The 22,102-nt window shown below is 30.9% G+C and overlaps 5 protein-coding genes across 5 annotated transcripts; 3 read left to right on the top strand and 2 right to left on the bottom strand.

Moving 5' to 3' along the window:
- Positions 634-2,266, top strand: LOC109355492. The gene is made up of 2 exons (XM_019598686.1): positions 634-852; positions 1,795-2,266. Exons 1-2 carry the CDS (start codon positions 682-684, stop codon positions 2,161-2,163), a joined length of 540 nt encoding a protein of 179 aa, XP_019454231.1. The 5' UTR covers positions 634-681; the 3' UTR covers positions 2,164-2,266.
- LOC109355450 (4-coumarate--CoA ligase 1-like) lies at positions 3,482-8,487 on the top strand. Its single transcript, XM_019598626.1, has 5 exons — positions 3,482-4,631; positions 5,634-5,832; positions 7,539-7,752; positions 7,852-7,954; positions 8,153-8,487. Exons 1-5 carry the CDS (start codon positions 3,633-3,635, stop codon positions 8,267-8,269), a joined length of 1,632 nt encoding a protein of 543 aa, XP_019454171.1. The 5' UTR covers positions 3,482-3,632; the 3' UTR covers positions 8,270-8,487.
- LOC109355501 (zinc finger protein 3) lies at positions 10,980-11,979 on the top strand. Its single transcript, XM_019598697.1, has one exon. The coding sequence runs from the start codon at positions 11,187-11,189 to the stop codon at positions 11,664-11,666; it is 480 nt and encodes a 159-aa protein (XP_019454242.1). The 5' UTR covers positions 10,980-11,186; the 3' UTR covers positions 11,667-11,979.
- On the bottom strand, positions 16,180-17,540 carry LOC109355483 (CASP-like protein 2C1). Its single transcript, XM_019598675.1, has 3 exons — positions 17,235-17,540; positions 16,994-17,132; positions 16,180-16,500 (listed from the first exon to the last, which is right to left on the bottom strand). The coding sequence occupies exons 1-3, from the start codon at positions 17,390-17,392 to the stop codon at positions 16,249-16,251; spliced, it is 549 nt and encodes a 182-aa protein (XP_019454220.1). The 5' UTR covers positions 17,393-17,540; the 3' UTR covers positions 16,180-16,248.
- LOC109355442 (probable xyloglucan endotransglucosylase/hydrolase protein 23) lies at positions 20,164-21,650 on the bottom strand. Its single transcript, XM_019598614.1, has 3 exons — positions 21,316-21,650; positions 20,841-21,034; positions 20,164-20,741 (listed from the first exon to the last, which is right to left on the bottom strand). The coding sequence occupies exons 1-3, from the start codon at positions 21,589-21,591 to the stop codon at positions 20,345-20,347; spliced, it is 867 nt and encodes a 288-aa protein (XP_019454159.1). The 5' UTR covers positions 21,592-21,650; the 3' UTR covers positions 20,164-20,344.

The raw sequence follows: 22,102 nt of genomic DNA, 5'->3' as shown, positions 1-22,102 counted from the left end.
ATGCAGGAAGGATATTATATCTATACTATTAATACTTTAATACTATTAATAAAAGAAAAACACAAAATAACCATCCATCATGGTGTAATTTGTGTTTTCTTATTTTGCCCTCAATATCTTTTTATTTCTACCAAAAAACCATATAATATTATTTTCTTATTTTATCCTTATTATCTTCTTATTTTAAAAGTGTATTTAAAAAATTGAATATTAGACCAATTGAATAAATTCAACCGTAAATTTAGCACAAAAAATTATATTTGAATTTATAAAATACAAACTATATATTACAAACGATAGGAAAACGGGTTGACAGGCACGAGAGTGCATGTCAACACGCTAGTATTTAATAAAGATAAAAGAGAAATTTAGCATTAAAAAATGACGTTGGGCCTGTTTTGTTAACCCGAAACAAAATATGACTGAATAGCCCAAATTCATTCATAAGCTTGTTGGGTTTGTTTTCTGTAACAAAAATGCGTTGACTTATATTAGGCCCAAACTAATCCATAAGGGCATAGGAAGTAAATAACCATCAATTTCCTAACACGTGGATATGTAATAACCGAGAACCAATCCATGGTCTTGGTTATATTGCATCGCATCATTATCATCTTACTAATTCGTAAAACCATACATCACACTACTATTCACAGCAAGAGATAAGAAGAAAAAAAGGTTATGGTTATGGAGGCCACAGCATCTATTTGTAGCCATAGCGTAGGTTTAACTGGGATGTACTATTCCTCTTCAGGGAGAAGCATAGGGAGAAAACAAAATCATGGTATTGTTAAATCCATGGCTACTCAGAAGCCCCTTCAATCAGTTTCCACAACTGTAAACTCAAGAAAGGTTAGTGGCTAAGTGCATTAGTGTAACATAATTACTGTGATTTGGATGAATATGTTTTAACCTGTATCTGGCTTACATCATAAATAATGAGGGAAGTTGAGGCCAATAACCTTTTGGGATTTTCTACATGCTTAGTATAAGGCATGAGTTTAAACTTTAAAGGCTACCCTTTCTATATTTGAAGTATTATTCTAAATCTTTTAATATTTTAGAAACTAATACATATTTATGATGTATTTCTAGTAATTCTTTCTAATTAATTTGGATTAAATGATATTTTTTGTGAAATTGTGCAAAATTTTAACATCATTATATTTAATATTTTCTTAAACTAAACATCAACAAATATGAGAGAGTAGTATTGATTACCAAGTTACACTTCTGATTAAAAGTTAGCTATTTGAACAATAGCTATAAGAATGGTATAGAAAATTAGTATTATAATAACAAATTCAATAAGCATTTTTACATATGTATATATTCTCACACTAATTTTTACATCTTGTAAATATTCTTTAATTAATACATTTGATGTTAATATATCATCAAAGAGTTAGTCTACTAGTATAAGATTTTGATGAATCTCTATATAGATAAAAATATCAATAGTTCAATTTCTCTGTAAGTGATAAAGTCACAAATGATCAGTTTTTTATTCATAGATTAAGATGATACTTTTTATTTATACAAAAAATAAACTATTTAATATATAGTTAGTTACAAATTTATATAAAATCAACAATGCAGAATGAATCATGTAAAAATTAGTTTCAGAGGATAAAATAGAAAAGGAAAAAAAAACAAATGCATTGGTTATTAACACTTAATATATTTTAGGACTGAGTTAAACATATGAACCCCAGTTTTAACCACATTGTATGATCTAAAACATGTTTGTGTTAAAAGTTATCCAGCAATTACTGAACAAGTTCCACATTACAGAGCACTCCCATTAAACTTCTCACAAGACTGGAAAAGCTGAAATTATTAAGCAAAGCAGAAAAAGCTGGGTTGCTATCAGCAGCAGAAAAAGCTGGGCTCTCTCTATCAACAATAGAGAAACTTGGACTTCTCTCAAAAGCTGAAGGATTAGGTGTGTTATCTGCTGCCACTAATCCAGGAACTCCAGGAACACTCTTAACCCTTAGCTTCAGTTTACTACTTTTGGGACCATTATTTGTTTACTTGGTTCCTGATGACAACATTGGAGAAGTGGGTTTACAAGTTGCTGTTGCTCTAATCTCTGTACTTGGTGGTTCTGCTGGTTTTGCTGCATCAAATTTGGTTTCCAACTTGCAGAAATCAATATAATATTTATGACCTTCAATTCCTCTTTATCTCTAATTAGAGTTCTTTGCTATCTCACTCAGGATTATCTTCCGATTGCTTAACTCATTAGAGTTCTTTGTGTTCATATTCTTGTATCTCTCCATTTACGTTTTTATGAAGAAAAAAATACTCAGAAGTTTTTATTTTATTTTAATGTTTTTCTGTTATTTATTCCTAGATTCCACCCCACGGAGTATAATAATCTAGAGTATGGGATAAAGCAATGGAAAAATAATAAATATTTACAATGTTTATATATTAAGGTTGCCCTGGCCTCCTCTTTGCATTGGATTTTGATGTAATTTCGTTTTTTGCTTAGTCCCATATAAACAAATCGACTTAGCTATATGTCATTGAACATAATGAAATTTTAGTAAATATAAATCATTAACTGTATAGTTTGTTGACATACTTGAGTTTCAAATTCCCCTGAAAAAGCTTTCAGTGTTCTTGTTCAGTTATTTTGTCTGCAAAAAAACTTTTATTTGACTTTCCCTTATTTTCTCCTGTGTTTTATATGGAAAAATGAAAGTTTGTTAATAAAATATCATACCATGCAACCCTCCTTTCATTCTGCAATTTTTATCAAGATTAAAACATATACTAATGGAATACATCCTTTAATTTAAACATAATTATTCAGAATTAATTGTTAGATTATTGATATTACTAATTGCACATTTTTTATTTTTGGAAGAATATATGTCTGTTTAAATTGCAATATATTTTTTTAAGAGGTTATCATTTTTGTTTGTTAATTATATTTATTATGGCGTGGCATATTTTTGTTGTATAATTAATAGTATTTTTTATTTTATGGATAAAAAGTTAATCTTTTTTTTTTATAGTGCGTGATTACTCATCTTTATAAAAATCCAACTTTTTTAATAATTTGAGAATCCAATAGAGTTGTGCATATTAACTTGTTGTTAGTGTTATGTTTTGGTATGTTAGAACATGAATGAAGTGGAACACAAAAGTCAGACCAAATTTAAGTGCACCAATGTAACAATAAGTTCTTTAGGGAAAATGGCAAAGCTAGCTAATTGTTGAATTTTAGGCTAAGAAGCAAATACCAATAAACTAAATCTCTTCTCCACCAACCAAATTTGCGTTGGTTCAAATGATATATGTTTGATTCCCCTTAAGTAATGTGTTGGGTTCGAATTTTGTGGATGAAAAAAATGTCTGCTGAAAAAGTTAACCCCATATACCTGTAGATGTTCTCGACTCGGACATGATTGCATCAGCAATAAGGATAAACAAAAAAAAAATCTATAATAATACCCTCTCACCCTACGCAACTACTTTGCATATCTAACTACACCAAATCCACAACAAAGGCAGGAAAAGTTTTCACACGCCTTCTCTTCTTCACCCTCAAAAACCACGCATCTTTCACTCCTACACCTTTCAACCACCCAAAAACAATAACAAAACGAAACACAAAAATGGAACATTCACATGATAATCACGACGAGTTGATTTTCCGTTCCAAACTCCCCAACATCTACATCCCAATTCACCTACCACTACACACTTACTGCTTCGAAAACCTCTCTCAATTCAAAGACAACCCATGCATTATCAACAGCAACACCGGTGAGATATTCACTTATTCCGACGTAGAACTCACCGCCCGGAAAGTCGCCGCCGGTTTCAACAACCTTGGTATCAAACAAGGCGATGTTATACTCCTCCTTCTCCAGAATTGCCCACAATTCGTATTTTCATTCCTTGGAGCCTCCTACCTTGGTGCCATCATCACCACCGCCAACCCCTTTTATACATCGGCGGAGGTGGAAAAACAAGCGGCGGCGTCAAACACGAAGATCATCATAACACAATCCTCCTACGTTGAAAAAGTTAAAGATTTCGCGAGAGACTACAACATCAAAGTGGTGTGTATTGACGCGATACCGGAGGGTGAATACTTGCATTTCTCGGAGCTAACCTCCTCCGATGAGGATGATATCCCCGCAGTGAAAATCTCCCCGGACGACGTCGTTGCTTTGCCTTATTCCTCCGGCACGACGGGGCTTCCAAAAGGGGTGATGCTAACACACAAAGGGTTAGTTACAAGCGTAGCGCAACAAGTTGATGGAGAAAACCCTAATATTTATTTTCATAGCAACGACGTGATCCTTTGCGTTTTGCCACTTTTCCACATTTATTCACTTAACTCAGTTTTGCTATGTGGTCTTCGAGTTGGGGCTGCAATTTTGATAATGCAAAAGTTCGAGATCATAACGTTGTTGGAGTTGGTTGAGAAACATAAAGTGACTATTGCACCGTTTGTGCCACCCATCGTTTTGGCAATTGCAAAGAGTGATGATTTGGAACGATACGACTTGTCGTCGATAAGAATGATAATGTCAGGTGCCGCACCCATGGGAAAGGAACTTGAGGAAGCTGTTAGGGCCAAGCTTCCCAACGGCACACTTGGACAAGTAATTATTCCTTCTATTTTTTATAGAAAATATTTTATGAGTTAAATCTTCAATTATAATTACTGGGAACGAGTATATTATGAGAAGGAAAGAATGATAATTCTTATTTATATCTTCTTCCAATTAAAAAAATGTCATTTTAAATATTTTATTTACCTAGTAAAATTTTATTAGTTAGAGATAAAGAGATAATAACATGTTTTCCATACATGAGATCTCTAAAAAAAGCAACTAAATAATAAAAGGAAAAAATAGTTTGGTATAACATTTTAACCCTTTCAGATATAATAAAATTATAATTTTACACTTACATATACAAACATAATAAAAATAATAAATTATCTCTCCTGTACAAGATGATTCTTTTCCATTATAAATACCAACTAGCTAAAGGTGAACCTACTTGAGTAATACCTCATTAGATTATCTCAAAGTAAAGGTTTAATTGTTGAAAAAGATATTTGTTAGAAAATATCAGATATCCCAGGAGAATTAGTTCCACTCACATGCTAAAAAATAAGTTTAGTTTTACAAAAAATACTAACGGTATTAACTAATTTTAATTAGTTATGTATCTAAAAAAATTATTAACTAATTATTTATTCTATCAATAATACAACTCTTGACGAGGGTGGGGGAGGATGAAATAAGCACTTATCTAGTAAAGAACTGTACTTTATTTATACAAATGTTAAACTCTATTTTTTATTAAACTCAGATATGTCATTTATCATATATATTATTTTTATTTAACATGTTAATATGAATGATGAATGAATGTAACGTGTATAATTTTTTATTCTGGTAATATTAATTGTATAACAGTCTCATAACAAAAATAAACGACTTAATATATAATAATTGTATAAAAGCATCATGAATCCATAAATTCGGCGTATTTAATATAACTACTATTACATGCTGCATTATTAAACATTGGTGAGCAGTTTGGAGAAACATTGGTGAGGGTGATAAGGTTACATTATTGATTAACGCATGCAGGGTTACGGAATGACAGAAGCGGGACCAGTGCTATCAATGTGTTTAGCGTTTGCAAAGGATCCATTTGTGGTCAAATCTGGTGCGTGCGGGACCGTAGTAAGAAATGCAGAGATGAAGATTATTGACCCTGAAACTGGCACCTCCCTTTCTAGGAATCAAGCTGGTGAAATTTGCATTAGAGGGAACCAGATTATGAAAGGTATACACAATAATCTCTTATGGTATCTCTTTCCCATATTAAACTACATGTCATTTTCAATTGAAAAGTATGGTTAATGAGTCTAACACTTGTTAAGGAAAACAATAATAGATAATATTTGAAAATGATGCGTATCTTAAATTCATCATCTCCACTTGTCATTAATATATTTAATACATTAATTGTGGAGGATTATAATGACTTCTAAAAAGTTTTATATTTTATAATATTTATGCAATGTTATTCTAAAAATTTATACACAACCAATATATTATATACTAACAACTTATATTATTTATACTTAATAGAGAGAGTCAATAATCATTACAATAGATGAAACAATAATAGTATAATTTTTTTTTATATTATTAATATATTCATTTTTCTCTTATATTAATAGTACATATATATTAAATTCTTATAAAAATGATATATATATTATATTATATGTATATGTGAATATCAAGCCAAGCAAAAATAATGAACTACACTTAAAAATAAAATTAATGCTATATACTTCTAACAATTCTAAAAATCGTTTGCAATATAAGAAAGAGTGATATTATGTCACTTTACGTGACATGTGAATTTGATGTGGATATACCCACTTGAATGAAGGACTTTTTGGTTTGTTTTGATATAAACATATAGTAATTATCTAAGAATAGAAGTTGTTGAAAATATTGGTGTTAATCCATGATTTTTAGTTTCACCGTGGTCAATCGCTTCCTAAAGTTAACGTAGCATACATTGGACTCTTGCTTACACAATTGAATTGCATAAATAATGAAGGTGAGAAGAGACTAAATTAGGTTATCAACATATTTCAACATTCCCTACTCCCATGCTACCCTGACTCACCATATCCCCACACATACATGTGTCCTTGGAGTTGGCAAAATTATGACTCTCAAAACATTAGAGCTCCAATTTAATGATGTTAATATTATGCCACCAAAATCAAACTTCTTGTCAAGGCTTCATCACAATTGGGAAATTAGAGGATAATTGTGAATATTTAAATCATTCCGAAGATAATAAAATAAATGATGTGTGACTTATTTCCTATAAGTTCCATTTTGCCACTAAACCATGGCCATAACCCATATTGATTGACATTTATACATGGGAACAATGTCAACTAGCCAATTGAAAGTCTTTAATATAAACACTTGGAATAGCATTGTTCAACCACTAAATATGTGTATGATTTATATGTGCCCTAAACAATACAAAGTGATCTATATCGGGGGTAGGTGAACCATTCATTTTGTATCATTGGCATAAATTTAATTTTTCAATTAATTTAAACAAAACAATGAACCTTTTCTTAATTAATGTGGAAGGTCCCTATGTCTTTCTTTCGAGAATTAAATATTTTGGATACAATATTATGTGTATTGAAGGCATACAATATATGGGGTGGATTTTCTTAATCAGGACATTGTCAAGTGTCACGCATCTTCTTCTTTTTTATTCAATGAGGGTTTAGGTAAAAGGCTTATTTTTTTTCTGAAAAAATATAAATAGTGAGTTGCTGATTAGAACAAGTTTCACTCACTTCATGTGAGAAATTTTTGAAGATTTTTTATTTCTAATCTATGATATTATAACACATCCATGATTTTTATTTAAAATTTAAAATAGTACAATGTACTCATGATTTTTTAGTATAGAATTTAGTTAGTTGTGGCATGTTTGATTAGGTTACCTAAAGGACCCAGAAGCCACAGAAAGAACTATAGACAAAGGAAGATGGTTGCACACAGGTGATATCGGTTATATTGATGATAATGATGAAGTTTTCATTGTTGATCGATTAAAAGAACTAATCAAATATAAAGGATTTCAAGTTGCACCTGCTGAGCTCGAAGCCATGTTAATTGCTCACCCAAACATTGTTGATGCTGCTGTTGTATCGTAAGTTATTTAATTTGATCTAATAATAAAAAAAATGTTGATGTTCTTTTTTATTTACATTTTAAATAAATTCTGAATTCTTATGATCATTGATTTCAGCATGAGAGATGAGGCTGCAGGAGAGGTTCCAGTTGCATATGTTGTAAGATCAATCGGTTCTAAGATTTCAGAGGATGAAATCAAGAAATATATTTCAAAGCAGGTGATTCTTTTGAACATTGAAACATCTAAATTAAACTAAATAAAATGAATATTGGGGTAAATAAATGATAGTGATGCATGTAACATAATGATACTTTTTGTTATAATATAATGGAAGTTTGGAATTGTATATTTAAAGTTCTTATGATGTTTTAATTATTGCTACGAAATTTCACTGTACTTAATATAATTGTGGCAGGTTGTGTTTTATAAAAGAATCAATAGGGTTTTCTTTGTGGACTCAATTCCAAAGGCACCCTCTGGCAAGATTTTGAGGAAAGAACTTAGGGCAAGGCTTGCAGAAGGTCTTGTTTAGGCTCAATTTATAAGTTCTATGAAATGGCTTACCCTATGTGTGAATAGAGAGAAGCCCAACCTTGATTGGGTAAATTATATAGTCATTTTCTATACATTCCTTTAGTTTGAAATCCAAAGACTCAAATGAAGCATAGAGCTTGCTTCGCTGGAATATATTTCTGTAATTAAATGTGTGTATAATAACAAATTGAAAATATTACATCATTGTTGTAATCATCATTAAAACTTTGTTGGTTGTATTTTTCATAGATTTTTCAATTATTCACCAATTTATTATTTATTTCTAAATACCATTGAAAAACAAATGAATGTTGTTTCATTAAAAATTTGAAAATAAAAATATGAGATATTTATTTACATATTACAAGATATGACCATTAAAAAATATATTTCAATTTTAGAAAATGAAAATACGATAGAAGTTAAGCAAATATGTTAAGGAATTAGAATAAATTGAAGTTCAGAAGAATTAAACTAAAAACATGTCTCACTTTTGTTTTTCAGCAAGTATATATACTCTTGAGAGGGGATTAAAGCCCTAGTGAATACACGGGCTTAAAGGCTAGTGAAGAATAAAAGTTTCAATCCATTTCATTTATAACTTCTTTTTTCTTACATGTAAATGACCCAAAGAAATGCATCATAAGTACATTTTCTGGGTTGAGTATCACTATAATACGGTTTTATAATCACGAGGACATGGTAATGTGTTAATTTAAACAACTAAACTTGCAGAGATTTGTACAATTTTGTAACATGTTTAATAGACAGCCCTTATAATAAATTTATTTTATTCTTAGATTAATTTAACATTAACGCATTTACATGTAACCATATATCATTAATGTAGGCTTGCTCAAGTACAAAGGGAAACATCGTTTTTGATTGAGTGGATATTTTAGTACAAGAGTTAATGTTTTCTTAGCTTTAGAATCTTAAGACTATGTGCCTGTGATTAGAGACAAGACTCACCGCAATCATAGCCGATTAGAATATTAAGATCCCCCAATCATGGTTTACTATTATGTTATATTGAAGCCTATTCCATCATGGGATTATATATGCTTATAAGTTATTAGTTATAACAAATACATTTGTGAAGGAAGGGTTCGAATTTAATTTGTCTGTTATGCTGCATTTTATAAATACATCTCCCATGTGCTTTGTCCATTGGACAATTTTATATATTAGTTAGGAAAGAGAAAATGCTAGAAGAGTTAAGATTGGTGATAGACATAGTCACTCGGGTCCTATTTATAGAACACTAATTAAGATTTAATTTTCTCCTTTTTATAAGATATTTTTTAATTTCTAAGTATGTTAATTAATTTTGTTACAAAAATATTTATTATTGATTATGTATCATTAATTAGAGTGTATTACAAGGAGATGATGATTGATATATAATTATGAATGATACTTCTATAAAAATTAATATACCAAATTCTGGACACATTAGATTAAAATAATCATATTAACTTACCTCCTTAAATCTCATAAAAACAACCCATACTCGAAAAAGGTACTTAGAGAGTTTTAAATAATGCATCATGCTAAAGTCATTGTACATAGTCCATGATCTAATTAATATTCCTAAAATTCCTTGACAAATTATTAAATAGTCCAAAATTTAATGTTCTTACCCAAATCTTCATAATTAATAATTTAAAATTAAATAAGTTTATTTTAAATTTATGATAAAAATATGAAATCAAATAAGTTTTTTTTTCTAAATTAAGATCATGATGTGATTATACTTGATAATATAAATAATTTCTTTCATCCTATATCTTACAGTAGATGATGAAATTGGAAGTAGATAGCCATCAACACAGATTCAATAAATAATTTCTTTCATCCCAGGGAAGTTCTTTAATTGTAAGTAATGTGGCACTGCAGCATCACTGATTACTAGGGAAATGGTTTCATCAGGGAACAGTAACATTAGCTAATTGAAAAGTCATTTTGTGCTTAATGTTGGGTTTGAATCAATTATTGATTGAATAGAACCAAAATGTTTAGCCTTTGTACTTGTATATATGTACATGGGCAGATAGATATACATCACTTATATATTACTTGACCACAATACATACATAGAGGAAAAAAGTTATATCAAAGACAAATTATTGAACTTGTTTTTACATTTAAAGATAAAAATGTATGTTATATAACATTATATATACTTGATAAAAGTATTACATAATAATATTTTTTGTTTAAGTTTTTCATGCACTTTCCTTGTCTGGTATAGAGAGATCCTATCCCATTTCCAATCTTCAATGGACATATAGCACAACATGGACATTACATGCTTTTAAATTAAGACAAATTGTGAAAATGGTCTCCAATCATGTCCATTATAATTTAGTATAGTCAAGATGGTTTATCTTGCCCATATTGCAATTCCAAAATTAGAAATCTGATGGAACACTGAATGTATTTAAGTTTTAACTCCTTGTCGATAAGGTTCACAACAATGCTGGGTTGGACTTGTGATTAGATGCTTAAATTGCAAACATTGACATATTCTCAAACACTAAAAAACAAAGTTACAATACATAATTAACCGGATTAATTTTCCTACTTGGTTTCATTAGTATTATTTAACAATCGACCGACAAAGGATCCAAACTCTGCCATTAATGATCGCGACAACCTCTATGATTGATCATTGATTTTGCAGATACATGTCCCTCTATCTCACTCATATATACCATATTTTTTATCACTAAATATACTACTATTTATGTCTGCAGTAACAGTGAACCTTGGAGCCTTTTATATTGCATAAAGATCCCTCTCACCCCCACCATTTCACACTCTATATCTTTTCCTTTCTATTTCTTCTCTTCCACTACCACGATAATTTTTACATCTCATCTCTTTCTTTATCTCTATCTCTAACTATAGCCATGAATTTTCATCATCCTAATACTTCTCTTCACCTATGTCAACCTGATGAGAATAATCCACTCAATCTTGATCTTCTACTTGACCCTTCTTCATATTCACCTCCTATTAGTTTAATGGAACCTAGGATATTCTCATGCAACTATTGCCAGAGAAAGTTTTATAGTTCACAAGCTTTGGGAGGACATCAAAATGCTCACAAGCTGGAAAGGACTCTGGCCAAGAAGAGTAGGGAGCTGAGTTCAGCCATGCAAGCTTATGTAGGAGAAGGACAAGAACAAAGACCAAATTTCATTGCTAATTCACACCAAAATCATCATCTTGGTCGTGCTCTTGGGGTCATGGAAAATCAGCGACAAGGTACGAGAAGAGAGTTTAGCTACGGTTTCAAAGAAGGGGTGCCATCTTGGTCCCGTGGATATAATAACGAAAATAATGTTAAAGAAGATGTTAGCCAACTTGACTTGTCCTTAAGGCTTTGAAGTAATTTAAAAGAAGATTCTGAATTTCTGATAAAAATCATTATGAGTGAAACAATGAACAAAGAGAGAGAGGTTAGGGTGAGTAAGGGAATCAATGATTGTTTCTGTGACAATTTGAAGTGAGACCTTTAGAGGTTCAGGACTCAGGAGGCACCACTGCCACTTTTTCTTAAGAGGGTAAACAAGGAAGTTGAATTTCAGGTTATGTAGGTTACTATATCCATGACTCTTACTATTTAATGGTTTGCTTTGTTCCTTTTTGTGCTGCAAGCGTTGCACTGTATCTATTTATTTATGTAATCAGAGATATTTTTTAGAGAGAGAGAGAGCGAATTTTGTTTGATAAAATAAAAAGGAGTTTCAAGTGCAAATAGTTAGAGTAACAATTCCATGCAATGTTTTAGTGGTTTCCATGTCATATTTCATGTTAATATATATAGGAGTATAGGACTAAAAGGTAGCAGAACCACAATTTAGGACTTGAACCCATAAATGGTATAATTATTGACTCATGTTGCAATATGGTCACTTAGGTTCAGTTTCTTTGTTGTGACTTTACATATGCAGCAGGTGCTATTTAATTATAAAGTTTCCTTTGGTTTCTGCTCTCTAACATGCAGTCTGAATAAGGGTTCTGAAAGTTATTCACGTGGTCTTGTTGGTCCACTTGGTTGGAGAGGTGAATATATGTGCAGCAATTAAGTTCCTTAACAGTTATATGTATGCTATTAATTTTTTTTGAGCAATAAAATTGTAATGGTAGAGTAAGTAAGGTACTTAATCCATATATAATAACGGTGGACTTAAACCGAAATCAAGAAGTACAAGAAGCGTAAGAAGAATTGAAGAAATACAAGTCCTACACTCCTACTTGTACTGACCAAAAGTGAAAAAGACTGCAATTTACATTAGCTGAAAATCACTTCCAAAACCTCCCTTAAATCAAGTCCATTACCTATATAATCAAAATTGTAACCTGAAAAGGTGACCTCATTTTTTTAAAAACCAAATGGACCAAACAATCACCACAAACCATATCATACTATTTCATTCTTCATTATGATAAGCTTCTTAGTATGATTTCTTGTGGTGACTGAAAGTAGAAATTATAATATGTTTCTAACAATCTTCTCAAAATTATTGATTTTAATTTTAAATCTATTTAAAGATAAAAATATTATTATATTATTTTTAAAAAGATAAAAATATCATATGGTATATCTTTTTCTTTTATTTTTTATACTCATTGTAACTATATTTTCATCATTGATTTGGATGCATCAATTGTAAGAATTTGATTGAGACAATTGACGGAAAAGCCTTTTACTAAGTACAACAATCCAATTGTTACAGAAAATAAATAATATTTTTATTGAGATTAGATTGATTCCTCTACGTACAACTATCTAAAGGAGATGGCTATTTACAAAGAATCTTACTCCATGCAGGTCGTTCAGAAGCCAATAAATCCTGGAGACTATATCACCAGTCACTTCTTCTGTTAGGTATATAAACCAATGATTGGTCTTTAACCTTGGAGTTAGAGAAATTGAATTATTATGGTACCTTGTAAATGGATGAGGATTATCTGGCGTTCACGGTATCTTATTCTCCGTCCCAAGCTAATCCTATATTGAAATTTGTATAAAATAATTTTTTTAAAAACAAAAAGTAATAAAAAGTAGCGATATGATTGGCTTGAGACATACAGTAAAACATGACAGATAATCTCTATCCCTTCTAAACTATCAAGTCACGGTCACGGAGTTGAACGTTGGTGCAATTTTGTTGACGTCAAATTCACCATTTACTTGACCAAGCAGTAATCTTTATGATTTCATATTCATAAAATCCAGTTAAAGTGATTGTACTTATATTACACTGTTCCATTTTACAGTGCAACAACAATCCAAAATATAATCACCAACAATAATTTCGGCACATAACCAGGACTTGTTTATGTTCACACTTTATGTACAATTTCAGGCCACACAAACTCTTGAGTGTTGAAAATTTTATAATCATTGTGAATAATGGAGTAATTAATGGGTGATAATCTATTAGATTCTTTTTCCGGAGTCATAAGGTAATCAATGGGTAACGATAAAGGACTTAGAGAATGAAGTGATAAAAAAGTTGATGGTTTAAATCTCATCTGTCACAGAATACTAACATACTAACATTGCATATCAAAAAAATTTATTAGATTTTATAGTACTAATTCTTTCTCTTAATTGTATTAGTTTGTTAATATTTTAATGTCACATGAAAACCTGATTTTGACAACAACACTCCCTGCACCTTTTATTTAGGGAAATTAAAGAGAAGAGTTAACCTCATCATACTATGAATGTTCTTGGCTTGAAATAATTGACCCAGGTAAAGATTACAAGTGGCTTGAACAAAAGATCTTATGCTTTTACTGTTATGGATGGATAAATTCACTTCAAATTTGAGCATAGAAGTTAAGCGCTTGCTTAAATAATTTGTACATAGATATCAAGCATAGGAAGTGATGAAAAAGGTCTCAGCTCAGTTGACACATGCAGGACATGAACTCATTATCGTTATCTATGCCGCGGGTCCATAGATCCTTGACTATGTGTCCCTCACATCCTTGGCTTGATCCTAATGCCGGGCACACTCTTTTATTTTATTTTGTTCCTCGTATTTTTTCGATTTATCTCTCTAAGGGTATAGAAAGACAAATATTACAAAAATAAAGGAAAAAATAACATTGAAAAACAAAGCTCTCATCTTTAATACTAAAAAGGATCCTTAGTCATCTATGATAGACTAATCTTATGAAACGTGGTAGAATGTCTAAGCTAAGTGTCCATTCCATCCAAATATCAAACATTGAATACCATACTTAAAGCAACACAGGTTGTTTCGTTATGGACTTGTGGGGCATACTCATTGATACTTGCTTAATCAATCACTTATCATCGTTTCATTGTTCAAGGTAGAAGCCTAGCTTGAAATGCACTTCTCTTTTTTACCGGTTTAGCTAAAATGAAACAACAATTTCAGTGTTTTTCTTGTTCTAGTTAATCTACGAGTTGAAGTGCGTTTTGTACTTCAGCCTTTTTAAATCACTTCCTGCTCAAAGTTTCTCTCTTTCAACATTCACATCATTACATGCTGATATTCGATAATAGTTTAATTTGTTATGCAATTATGGAATTATAAAGTTTATTTCTCTAAATTTGGGGTGTACGCATAAGTATCCCATGTTATGTTTTATTTTATGTGTCCTTGCTATGTTAAGGAGTCTAAATGTGATTTTCAGTATTGAATTTTTATTTTTAGTAAATGAAAAGAGTTTTTTCCATTGTTTGGTTGTATTGAAAAGAAGGAAGGAAAGAAAAAAATTGGTAAGACCCATGTATTATGTTTTCTCTTAGTGAGAGGAAAATATATAGAAAAAATTGTACTAGAATTGATTGTCCCAAAGTATGTCTTGAACCATGTTCCAAATCAATAACGATGAAATAAAAACAGAAAAAATAAGAAATATTTTATTTTTTAATTCACATTGCATGTTTTCATTGGTTTAAGACATGATTTATGACATACTTTAAGATATCATCTCTTTGATAATACAAATAAAATATCATTATTAATAATAATTATATTATTTTCTCTTCACTTTCTTTCCATTTTCTAGCATACCAAACAACTAAAAAATCATCACATTTTCTACCTATTTTCTTCTCTCAAGTTTTCTTTCATCAACTTTTCTTCTCTAAATCAAACACAGTGTCAAGGACATTCTTTAAGTTCTCATGTATCCACTTGCTTTATATACGATAAAAAATAGACAATTTTTAATTAAAATAACATCATAAATAAGGTTGGGCCGGTTGAAATTTACTAGTTTGCGCCCATGTCTTATATTCTCTGGCCCAAGCATAGGAAACATCTTATGCCTTGAATAAAGAAAGGCTAGACCTCTTTTATAACAAAAATATATTTGCAGACTCATATAATTTCATTTCTTCTGGCTATTGGTCTATGTCCAATTTGTTTTTATTCTAATTGATTATGTTGACACAAAGATGATGTCTCGCACGGTATTTTATTCTCAATTTCAAATCAATCAAAATGTTACTTTTTATTTTTTAAAATTTTCTTTTATTCATATGGAATATGTGATTCGTTCGGAGCCGAAAATAAAACATCATTTGGAACAGGTGATTCATCCGAGATTTTTGTTTTAGGTTGAGTGCAACAGTGTTAACACATGATTCTATTAGAATCATATGTCAAATATTCACATAACACAACCCAGAGGGAATATATTAAAGAAATTTATGTATAAACTTATGATATGAATCTTAAGTATACTAAGCCAAATACGTCATCAATACAATTATTCTCAAACATTAAACAATGTGAACTTGTGAACATAAATCTTTTATAACACCACTATCTATCACTTTCGTCACCACTATTGAAGAGAATGGTACACAAGTGTAGAAGATCTGTTCCACTAATGTAGGGGTGTGTCCATGTTTTCTTGTTTTGCTTCCTGTCAAAAAAACTGAACAGGACGCTTAGTATGGTTTGAAAATAGTGATTATCTGCTCTTTAAGCGCAGAAACCACTTAGGTGAGTACATCCTGAAAACTTTGTAGGTCGACATAATAGATATTAGAGCCATTAGAATGGATGCCACATAGCCACATAATACAGCTCCTCCAATTTGGAAGCAGAACCTTGTAAATCTGTTGCATACCTTCATCCATTGAAAAGTTTCTGATCCAGTTATTGCCACCACCGACCCTTCAAGTGCTGCACTGTTGGCCGCGAATGTGATGTACACAGCCATCTGATTCATTCAAACATTTTATACAGAAAGAGTAAAATATCAAATACTCGATTTCTTAGAGCAACAATTACTGAAGTACAATTCTCAATCTCAAAAGACATTACCTATAGGGTGAGAGATATTTTGGTAGTATAAAAAAATACAGACATTTTCTCTCTCTATTATTTGGCAATCCCCAGCACAACTTTTTAATCAAAGGTAAAAAATAGCTTGGTCCTACCGATTAGGCTAATTATCTTATTACGAATTGGTTTTGCCATTCAACTTTAACATACCTAATTGATATGTGACATGTAGTAACACAATATTCTAAGCTACTTCTAAATTTCCAGCAAAATCAAGCTTAAAAGTAAACTAAACTTTTATACTGAACTATTTGATGATTCTGCAATAGCTATAATTATACCATGATTATAATATGTAGCTATTCCTATGAAAACTTTTAAATGCTGACATATATAATTAAAATAAAACAAAAATAAAATCAATTTACCTGATCCAACAAGAGAGAAATCCAAGCCATGTATATATAAGACCCTTTGAACTTGCCCCTTGAATAAGCTGAGACATAGTACTTGAATAATTGAAGCATGTTATAGCCAGCAGCTGCAGATGTAACATACACCAATATCCTATAAAAACATACAATTCCTAAGTCTAATTTAGCCAAATCAATTGGTGAACAAAAAAGATACAAATAGATGAAGAGAGAGAGAGAGAGAGAGAGATTTTACTTGAGAGCATTCATGTCTTTGTAGGTAGCTTTCTTTTCAATAGTTAATAAGATAACCTTTGTTTGATTATCAAAAGCAACTAAACAAGCTGTTACTACCAATACTATAATTCCAGAAACCCTTAGATAAACTTCCCCTTTTGCCATTCCAAACTCCATTTTTTCCCTAATGAATTGTATAGATATTCTTAATTGTAGTTCCAACCTGCATTTATTTATTGACTTGTTGTGGAAGATGAATACAATTGATGCATGAGTTCACAATAGTGGCAGATAACTATACACGGGTAAGGTAGATACTAATAATGTCAACAGTTACTAGCTAACTTCCATTATTAATTATATCATCTTAACTATACCATTCGGTTGGATCTCTATCTTCTTATCTACTTACTACTAATTACTGTATTTATTTTTATTATGGTACTATTTTTTGGTTGAACGTGCACTTAATAATTTTGTCAGAAACAAGCTACTATTATTTTCGTCCTTTTATCGAATTGAGTTGAATAGAAACTCAAACCTCTCCTATCTTTTTCTTGCCCAACATGTTCTTATTACTGAGGATCATTCGTCTCTAATAGTATATCATTCTATGTCTCAAGTCAATCACTCTAATTAACTTAGGACAGGGAGTAAGACATCGTTTGAAATATATAATGCAAATCCTCATTTAATTGTAGCATGCTACAATAATTGTCACATCTCTGACCCAATTAATTTCGACTGACTTATTAAATAGTTTGTTACTGACTTACGACAATCAAATCTATCCTAAAGCAAGGGGAATTAATTGTCATGCATATGGGTATTCCTTATCTCTTATATGCACCGCATGTGTCTCACTAGATTGATGCACGTACGTGCTCTATTTGTTAACAAAAGAAAAATTATGCAAGTGTTGGTTCAACTATGAGGACATTTTTAAGTATGTCTCTGAATTGGATATATAAGAATAATTTTTTTTATTGGAGGATATACTCATTTTTAAGTGATAAGTACATATTTCGCCATAAAATTGCTATCTTTTTCAAACACTTTTGACTCCATTTGAATACAAACTTAAACTGAGAATGACTTTGAATATACAAGCAATTATTAAAGTCTTATAGTTAATCTTTCATTGTAGTATTTTGTTGCAGGAATAAACAGAAAAACTAAAGAAGTCAAAACTAGTCAAATCTAGTGACCAAAATGTTGCTAGTTGCGTGCATATAAGAAATCTGTTTAGCAAATCTAAGCTACCTGAGTGAATTTGAAGCAGAAAGATTGAGAATCTAAAAGGACGAATAGCTAGACCTATCCTTTGTCGGAGGTTAATTAAATCAAACAAATTTTCATATAAGGCTTTTGATATATATATATATATGTATATATATATATATGTATATATATATATATGTATATATATATATATGTATATATATATATATGTATATATATATATATGTATATATATATATATGTATATATATATATATGTATATATATATTATTGTATTATATCAATTTCTATGATCTACTCATGCTATGTTCATTTTGATTGCCTAGAATATTTAGAACACGATTCTAGATTGAATGTGTTAATGAAAACTACTTGTTTGTGTCTGAATCTAATGTATGGGCTAAAATTAGGGTTATTAGTAACATTTAAGCTTAATATGGTACTCTATTATCACCCAAGGAATCAATGATTAAGATGCTGAATTGTTAATAGTTTATTGAACCTGATATCTAGGAATGGAGTAGGTTTACTACTAGTCAACTAATCATCTCCACTTGAATCAAAATGCTTTTTTGGGGTAATATATGGGTTGAAGGATATGGGTATGGCATAAAGATAAAGGGAGGGGACCAAATGACTTTAAAATGCATTATTATGATGAGTGTATTTGGTTTATAAGATAATAATGAGGTAGTTTATTTACAAATTTATAATTTCATATTTGATAAACTGATTAAGGATAACTTATGCCCATACAAGCTAATAATTTTCATTTTAGCGTTTTAGTTAGTTTTTTTTTTGAATGAATCAACTAAACTATTGTCATTTATGTTTAGATCCTAACTTATTATTTATCATGTTAGCTTATAATCCAACCAGCTTACTAATTAGTTGTGTTGAATGGAGAAGATTAAAAATATTATTTGAATATTGTTTGAGGAAGTTAAAAGGATAATTAATTTTGTATTAAAAATATAATCCACTTATTCCACACTTTAATCATCAATTTTTTAGAAATTTAATGCCTTAAATTAGTGAATAAATATAATCATCATATCTTTTCCTATAATCAATGTGTAAAATGTGAAGTAAGTTTTTTAAATTTTCATTATCTTTCGTAAAATTCTTCATATAAAATTGTAAGGTTGACTTAATTTATATCAATTAAACAATTCCCTTGGCACGACCGACCCATAAATCTCTATGGTGCCGCCATGCGTTTATGGTTATCTATCTAAACATGCCTATGCACCAGTTCTACTTCCACCTCTTATGCTTTCCACTGACTCGTCAAAAGCCACCTCTGCACAGGAGATAAAATTCTTATAAAATGAAAATTTTGAGTATATGTTAATTTCAGACTCAGACTAATGTCTTTGCCTTTTTGGCTAGCTTATGTTTAATAGGAAAGTTTGTGATAGGCCGGGATGGAAATTTGTACGTTCCTTATTATCATACTTTATATCCCATGACTCTACCAATTAAACTAATCTAATATTCAAGCATCAATCAAGTAAAAATTAACAGGTTAATGTGCACTTCCACGTAGAAACATTATGTTCTGTTAGCTTTCCCTGAAATGAAGTAAAAAACCGAGCAGCTTTGTCACTTTCTGGCAAACCCATGTTCCAACTTTTAAGTGTTTTTAAGTGGTTTTGTCACTTTCCCTGAAATGATGTTGATAATAATCATAAAAGTGGTTTTATTTTTCTTGTCAAGAATAGTATGCCATTTTATTCTCTAGTAGTTTAATTAACTAACAATATTACATGACTATGACACTAGAACATAACTCAAAACAAACAGCAAAAAGAATTGCAAAATGATATAATTGGAAGAAAATATTACACAAACATATGCAATAATCATCATGGACTATACTGATCCTATGATTTGGTGCGGACTGTGCATTCAATAGGGAGACCTTGAGGGAATCGCTTAGTATCTGTGCAGTAATTGTAAATCATGTATTTTTTCTGCACCCACTTAAGCCTCTTCTGGCTTCTAGAATCAAGCTGTTGAGATAGCCAAGCATTTTCAGAAGTGTTTGTGTTGCATGAAGAAACACCATTGGACCAAACACAACCATTGGCTCTAAAGTTCATGAAAGAAGCTTCAAATGGAGCTTGCCTCCAATCTGTTTTAACAAGTCCTCCTCTAGTAGCCCAATCATCAGCATTCCAAAGGCTAGAGTATAATCTCATAGGCTGGTTCTTTGGGTAGGGAACACCTACACCCTCCAAGTTCTTGAACTCCCTTATTGGTTTTCCATCAACATAGAACCTGAAAAATTAAAAATAGCCCATATAAGTCAACTTAACTTAGCTGAAGATTATAGATAAAAAAACACAATAATATATGTTATGGAATTTATAAACTTACACAGCATGCACAGGACTCCAGTGAATGGAATATGTATGAAAATCTTCAGTTGGGTCAAACCAAAGATAGAATTGTTGTTCTCTTTCACCTTTCCCTTGGGTGTAAACATTAGTATGAACTATGTAAGGATCACCACTCAGATTTCCTAGAAACTCAAAGTCTAACTCATCCCATGATAACCCTTCAGAACGTAACTGCATGTGCATAAATTACCCATTAGGCATGTTTCAGAGTTTAGCAAATGATTATTTACAAGGCATTGCTATGGATATATATATCTATATATATATTGTTATTCAAGTTCAATCAACATACGAATTTTAGTATATGTTTCATATTATGGACATTTATCTGCATGTTTTTATCTGTCATTATTTATGTTCTTTCTATGAAAGACACATAAAAACAAAAACAAAAATAACAGCTTATCTTGTCCTTATCTTATCTTGATGTGAAGATTGATCAAGGAACTCACGTAATAAGCAGTGACTGTGCCAGCAGAATTCCCACGTACAAGTTTGATTTGTGTGTCAATCTTGGCATATAGAAACTGATTCTTGGATTGAAAGCCAGAGCCAGATTCTCTGTCAAGGGACAGAGTAAGAAGCTGACCATTATTCACAATCTTACCCCTTCCATCTCCCCAAGTAATATCAACATCTTGGTACAAGTTAGTACCACCAAAAACAACCATAGAAAGAGTATATACTAGAAACACTATAACAAGTGCAATATAAGAAAAAACACCCATTGGACAAAATGTAATGTTATGCAACTAAACTATTTGTATGTGAGATAGAAACTTTATTTGGTCTGGTCCAATTTATAATAGTCCCTATGAGGCTTGTGGAGGCATTGTGAATGTGTTTGAATAATAAAAATTTGTTGGTGGGGGTGAAGTGGGAACTAAATAGCTGGACCGCAAAATGTTATTCATATACTTTGCATAATATTAATCTTAAGTTTTAAGTGGTCCATTATTTGGTGCTTTCTCTGGAAGTCATTATTTTAACTATACGGCGCAGTGGCTATGAGTTCCTAGGTTTGTTCTAACCTGAATTTGCCTCTTACAAGTTACCAACATGTGGAGTTATCATTTAATAACATTTCTGGTTCTGGTATATTCCAGGGGAACTTGTGGGCTTTGCAAAATCAGAGGTAGAAAAGGGTTAGTTTTCATGCACCTTTTTGCATACAGGTGGTATGTTCTAGAATGATGTACTACCTTGCAACTTCTGACCCACTAAGCCAAAAAACAGAAA

Source organism: Lupinus angustifolius, chromosome LG01 (genome assembly GCF_001865875.1).
Source record: "Lupinus angustifolius cultivar Tanjil chromosome LG01, LupAngTanjil_v1.0, whole genome shotgun sequence".
NCBI lineage: Eukaryota > Viridiplantae > Streptophyta > Magnoliopsida > Fabales > Fabaceae > Lupinus > Lupinus angustifolius.
Note: the sequence above shows the minus strand (reverse complement) of the source record. Positions and strands in the feature narration are given on the sequence as shown.